The 7118-nt window shown below is 40.2% G+C and overlaps 1 protein-coding gene across 1 annotated transcript in view; it reads right to left on the reverse strand.

Moving 5' to 3' along the window:
- The window catches only part of LOC114036352 (cytochrome P450 2J2-like), a 53789-nt gene extending 50432 nt beyond the window's left edge, over window positions 1-3357 (reverse strand). Inside the window, exon 1 of the mRNA XM_027852855.1 lies at window positions 3071-3357. Coding sequence (XP_027708656.1) covers window positions 3071-3283 — 213 coding nt within the window. The 5' untranslated portion in view covers window positions 3284-3357. The remainder of the gene's footprint in view (window positions 1-3070) is intronic.
- Between the last annotated feature and the right edge of the window lie 3761 nt (window positions 3358-7118).

The raw sequence follows: 7118 nt of genomic DNA on the forward strand, positions 1-7118 counted from the left end.
TAGATAGATAGATAGATAGATAGATAGATAGATAGATAGATAGATAGATGGATAATAGATAGATGGATAGATAGATAGAAAGATAGATAGATGGAACAGAGTGAGTTGAAGATGGAGGGGTGATATCTGGAAAATAAAATTAAGGGGTGAGAGAGGATTATACTGGGAGAAGGAGAAAGGAAGAAGTACAATGAGGTAAAATATCTTAAAACAGACAAGAAAAAGTTTTTACAGAGGAGGGGAAATGGGGGAAGGTGAGAGGAAATGAGTGAATCTTATTCTCATAGGATTTGGCTTAAGGAGGGAATAACATACACAATGGGGTATGGAAATCTATTTTACCCTACAGGAAAATAAGGAGGGAAGGGGACAAGAGAGCAGGGGTTGATAGAGGGGAGGGCAGATTGGGGGAGGGGATAATCAAAAGCAAACACTTCTGAAGAGGGACAGGGTCAAAGGAGAGAATAGAATGAATGGGGGGTGGGATAGGATGAAGGGAAATATACTTAGTTTTTCACAACAGTACTACTATGGAAGTGTTTTGCATGACTACACATCTATAACCTGTGTCAAGATGCTTGCCTTTTCAATGGGGGTGAGTGGGGACGAGGAATGGAGAGAATTTGTAACCCAAAGTTTTAAAAACACATGTTAAAAATAAAAAAATAAAATAAAAAAATAATTCTTAAAAAAAAAGAACAACTCGGAGTTTAAGATTGGGAAGGACTTAGAGGTCAAAAACTGAACCATTAGTAAATTCATTGGAGTGGGTAGAACATAAGCTCCCAGAGGACAAGGGTAGTTTTACTTTTGTTTTCTTAATCTCTAGCCCCTACTATAGCACCTTGCACTCAGCAGGCACTTACAAGATGCCTGTTAATTGATTGATTGATTCTTTCCCACTGACACCCATCAAAGTCCTTTTGAAACTCAATAAGTGGTCATTGAGAGAGAACAGGAAAAGTCAATCAATGTTGTTGCCAATTTGGTCATGAGCTTCTCTGAACCTGGCAAGACTTGTTTTCACATCAAAGACACTCCGAGAGTCTATCACCACACCCTTATCTGAAGCCATTACAGCTTGGTCAGGCCCAAGAATTCTGGTCTTCTGTTTCAAGGACCTCAGACAATAAAGGACTTCAAGTTGATAGCATATGCTGACTATTTTCAGAAGCCAAGGATATTTAGATTTCAAAAAGAAAAAAAAATTTGACATGATGGGTAAGACATCATAAGGGCTAATGACTGGGTTTAGATACCACCCTTGACCTCTATCGGGACCCAGTCTCTGAACCTTTTCTAAGATTAAGTTTCTGCATATGGAGTAACTATGTCAAAAGGGTGTGCTGAGAATTCCTTGGGATAACACATGCAAAGTTTTCTACAAATGTGCAAGGGCTATATCAGTCTTACCTGGGAGGCAGGAATATTTTACATAGAGACCCAGCATCAGCATCAGCATTATAAAGACCTGAGTTCATGTCTCACCCTGACCCATGCCAGCTGTATGACTCTTGCCAAAGCACGTAACTTTTGAAAATCCCAAGTAAGAGGTCTTCAGTGGGTTACTCCTGAATCTGTGCTTGGCCCTGGGCTGTCTAACACTTTATCAATGACTTGAATAAAGGCACAGATAGGGTACTTAACTGATTTTCAGTCAACACTAAGTTGGGAAGGGTAAGTGGGTGATGAAGGCAACCAAAAACCATTCGATGGGCTATGATTGGGCCAAATGCAACAAGGTGAAATTCAAAAGGGATAAATGTAAAGTCTCACACTAAAATAACAAATAATAACAACAACAACAATTCCACAACTACACTTGCTAAGACTAAAAGATCTGGCTTTTGGCAACTTGGTTTTCTTTTCTTTAAATTTAGATAATGGCATTTCATTATAATCAGTTTCCTTTATAACACTATTTTAAACCATGATTCTGAGGGAGTGTCCATTGGTTTCACCAGACTGACTACCAGAGGGGTGCAGGACACAAAAAGATGTAGCAATCTTTAGATAGGGGTTGAGTAGACTGCACCTAATATGAGCCAACAGGATAATATGTCAAGTTAAAAAAAATCACTGTTAGTGTTTGGAGAACTGCATTGAAAGGAATATTACTGGGATGTTGGCAACATAATATTAACACCCAGGATTGATCAATAAGGGAAATGATCGTCAGAGACTTAGGATGGTTTGTCTAAAGCCTTAAGATCAGAGTCAGAGTCATGGTCCACAGGTTCTTAACCTCTCGTGTGTGTGTGTGTGTGTGTGTGTGTGTGTGTGTGTGTTGTTGTTGTTGTCTCCCCACTGTTAGTGTGGTGAATCCTATGCCTTCCTTCTCAGAAGAAAGTTTTTAAATGCATAAAACAAAATATGTAGGCTTATAAAGGAAATCAAGTATATTAAAATGCAGTGATGAAAAATGTTTTTACTAAAATTGACTGTCCCAAGTTTAAGTACTTCTGATTCTACATTTTAAAGGGACCTCAGAGGCTGCCTATGCAATTCCTGCCAGTCTATTAATGAACATTTATTAAGTACTTTGTGCCAAGTACTATGCTAATGGGACTGGGTGTACAAAATAGTGGGGATACAAAAAAGCAAAAGACAGTCTCTCAAAGACTTCTCCTATCACTTTATAGATAATAATAATGATAATAATAAATAATTGACAGTTATATAATGCTTAATGTGTGCCAATCACTGTGGGAAGCACTTCACAATTATTATCACATGGCATCAGAATAAAAGCAGTTAAGTCAGAAGGTACCTCAGCAGCCATCTAATCCTGACCACATAAAATGTCAACAATGACACACCCCACACGTGATGAGCATATGACTTTCTCCAGGTCCCACAAGTCAGAAGGGAAATGTGAACCCAGGCCCTCTAAGCCCCAAACCAGACTTTCTTTCCATTGCAAGAGGTTGCTTCCCAAGTAGCCCCAGAGCAGGGACGGACAACCAGGCTTGTGGCTGCCCAATCCAGCACATTTCCCAGGGTCCCAGGGTCCCAGTTCCCATGCCCACTCACAGCCAGTGGATTCCTGCCCTCCCATCTCACTCCTTACCTTTTGAATAATTATTTGGGGGTTTTTAAAGTCCATCTGGAATAAGTTGCCCAATATGGGCAGCCCAGGAGGGCCAGGGGGGTAGTTGTGATGCTGCCTCCTCCTCTGCAGATACTGTGCCAGGATGAGGAAGGTGGCAGAGAAGAGAAGGAGGGTCTGCAGGGAGGCTCTTTCCCAAAGGGAAGGGAGTACAGTTCCCAGAGAGAGCTGCATCTTTCCCCAGCTCTGACACCAAGGCTAAACAAGCCATGCTCCTCCTCCCTCCTCTTCCTGCAGCAACAGCTGTGGCTCTGGGCCCACCCAGAGCAGGGTTCATGTAAGGGACAAAGCTCAAACTCTGTTTGTCCCCTTGGAGCTGCTGCCTGGTCTTGCTTTATCAACCAGCAGTGAGAGCTCCAGGAAGTGCTAACCTCCCCTCTGTGCCCCAGCCCTTGGCCCTCTGCCTTTGGCCAGGCCTGCTTTCTGGGAGTAAACATGCCCCTCCTACCATCCCTCCTCTCCCCTTAAAGAAATCTGGGCTTGTTTACTGGGAACCAAAGAGACAACTTGGCCAGAACAGCCTGGGAAAGACTCCACACGCAGACAGACCCACCCAGTGGGGCCCAAATCACAGGGCCAACCTTTTGAGACAAGAAGGGACCCAGAATGTCACCCTCTTTTTTAGGATAATATGCTGCCATGATTGCCTTTGATCTAAGAGAGAAGGCCAGATGACCATCCTTTTATTAACAATTGTGCTGGCTAAATTAATAAAATGATTAAATTACTCAGAAACTGTCTCTCATACTTTTTTTTTTTAACATCCACAGACCCTAAGTCCAGGGCTTGAAATGGCCAAGGTTATACAGGTAGTGATTTGCAGGGGGGAGATGTAAGGCCAGGTCCTCTGACTTGAACCCAGAGACTCTGACTCCAAACCCAGTGGTCTGTCCACTGCACCACCCTACTTCCAGATAAGAGCACCCCTTGAGATTGTGCTATAAGAGGAAGAACTGAAGGACATGGGGATGCTTGGCCTGTAGGAGAGTGTGAGTATTTAGGGAGAGAGGCCTGGACATGGAGCTGACTTCACTTCTTTGAACAGTTGCTAAGTGAAAGAAGCTTTGTCCTCTTTGGTGCAAAAAGGTAGAATTAGGAAAAATAGGTTATTTAGGCTTCACACAATAGGGGGAAACCCCAATTTACAACTAAAGCTGTCCAAAATCAAAAGGGATTGCTTCTCTGAAACTCACATTTCCTCAATAACCTTGCCCTGGGGGACCTCCCTCCGAGCTCTGACTGGAGAAGGTAGTGGGTGGACATTAAAGAGTTTCTCCTAGATCCTCCATTTAGGGAGAGAGCCCAGGACAGCCATCTTATCATTTCTCACCTGACTTCAGGACTTCATCTTAGTCCCTCTCCCTTGCCTCTCATCCCCCACTACAACTCTTTCTAATGGGCTTTCTTTCTCTGTTAGATAGTGAATCTTCTTCGTATCTGTATTTGCAGTACCTGGCACATAGCCTACTATGTAACTTAACAAAAGTTAATGTGCTGAATGCTTCTAAAAGTAAGGGGTTCCTTCTGATTTGCGTTCTTCAAGTAGAGACTGGATTACCATTGGGAAGCTAAGTTTTAGTGGGGAGTCTTTAATCAATTAATAAACATTTGTCATGTGCCTACTGTGCTAAGTCTTGGGGATACAAAAAGAGGCAAAGGACCATCCCAGCCCTCAGAGAGCTTATAGTCTAATATGGGAGAAAACATAGAAACAAATACATATAAAACAAGCTCTAAATATGATAAATAGGACATCATTAATGGAAGGAAGGCACTAGAATTAAGAAGGGTTGGAGAAAGCTTTCTATGGAAGATGGGATTGAGACTTAGGTGTGGCTAACTAGATCCCCTTGGAGATTGTATTAACTTGTGACTCCCTTGACTACAAGCCATCTGTTAATTAATCAATCCACAAGCATTTATCAATGGCTGACATTTCTATGATGCTTTAATGTTTGTAAAGTGCTTAACATATATTTTCTCATGTCATCCTCACAATAATCATAATAATCCTCACAATAATAATAATAATGCTATTACTATTCCTATTTTATAGATGAAGAAACTGTGCATTTACCCCTGTCTCACAATGATGACATGACTTTGCTCCTTATCCAGGCTGACCATTCTATTTCTTCAAGTGACCCAATTCCTTCCCTTCTCTCCTATGAGTGTCCCCACTGTGTCATTTATTCTCTCTCTCTCTCTCTCTCTCTCTCGCTCTTTCTTACTGTCTACAAGCATGCCATATATTTTCCATCCTCAACCAATCCTCATGATGCTTCTACCCCATTAACTATCATTCTATATCTCTTTTGCAATTTGTAGTTAACCTCAAAAAGGCCGTCTACAATAGGGGTTTCCACTTTGCTTCGTCTCACTCTCTTCATAATCATTTATAATTCAGCTTCCAACCTTTTCATTCCCTAAAAGCAGCCCCTTCCAAATAACTAATGGTCTCCTGGTGACCAAATTTTTTTCAATCCCTGAAAGGTTTTTTATTAAACTATTTAGTATTTTATTTTTCCCCATTTACATGTAAAAACAATTTTTAAAAATTGTAACTTGCAACTCTTGAGAACTGTATTGTTATTACACCATGTTAAAGGAGTATACATAAAGGGGGTGGATATAAGTTGACTTTGATGTAATGATAAAAAAAAATCTAATGAAGTGGATTAAAAGGATCCAAGTAAGTGGATTAGTCTGATCTAAGAAAATGTGCAAAGAAAGGAGGAGGCAGACAATGGTGAATTACATTACAGGAAAAGACACAAAAACCTATTACAGCAGAGGGAAAGAAGGGAGGGGGATGAGCATTGTTTGAACCTTACTCTCATCAGATTTGGCTCAAGAAGGGAATAACATAATCAGTTAGGTATAGAAGTCTAACTTGCCCTATAGGCAGTAGGAGGTAAAAGGGGAAAGAAAAAGGAGATAGGATAAAAGGGAGGAAAGAAGCAGTAAGGGTAAAGTGAAAGAAAAGGGAAGGGGATAATGGAAGGGAGGAGGGACTGATGGAGGTGGTGGTCAAAAGCAAATAACTAGTGAGGAGGGAAAAGGAGAAAGGACAAAGAAAAGCATAAATGGGGGGAAAGGATGGAGAGGAAGACAAAGATAGTAATCATAACTGTGAATGTGAATGGGATGAACTCTCCCATAAAAGGAAGCAGATAGCAGAATAGATTAAAAACCATAATCCTATAATATATTGTTTACAGGAAACCCATTTGAAAAAGAGTGACACATAAAGGGTAAAGGTAAAAGACAAGCTGAATAAATTATTCTTCAGCTGAAGTAAAAAAAAAAGTAGGGGTAGCAATCCTGATCTCAGACAAAGCAAAAGCAAAAACAGATCTTATCAAAAGAGATAAAGAGAGAAACTACATCCTGCTAAAAGGCAGCATAGACAATGATGTAATATCATTACTAAACATATATGCACCAAATGGTATAGCATCCAAATTCTTAGAGGAGAAGTTCAGGGAGTTACAGGAAGAAATAGACAGCAAAACTATACTAGTTCGGGACCTCAACCTCCCCTTCTCTGAACTAGATAAATCTAAGCACAAAATAAACAAGAAAGAAGTTAAGGAGGTGAATAGAACATTAGAAAAGTTAGATATGATAGACCTCTGGAGATAACTGAATGGAGATAGAAAGGAATATACTTTTTTCTCGGCGGTACATGACATATACACAAAAATTGACCATGTACTAGGGCATAAAAACCTCACAATCCAATGCAGAAAGGCAGAAATATTAAATGCATCCTTTTTAGATCATGATGCAGTAAAAATTATATGTAATAAGGGGTCATGGAAAGATAGACTAAAAAAAATTTGGAAACTAAGTAATGTAATCCTAAAAAATGATTGGGTTACACAACAAATCATAGAAACAATCATTTCATTCAAGAGAATGATAATAATGAGACAACATACCAAAACTTATGGGATGCAGTGAAAGCAGTTCTTAGGGAAAGTTTTATATCTCTAAATGCTTACAC

This window comes from Vombatus ursinus, unplaced genomic scaffold, assembly GCF_900497805.2.
Source record: "Vombatus ursinus unplaced genomic scaffold, bare-nosed wombat genome assembly UNPS02009824.1, whole genome shotgun sequence".
NCBI lineage: Eukaryota > Metazoa > Chordata > Mammalia > Diprotodontia > Vombatidae > Vombatus > Vombatus ursinus.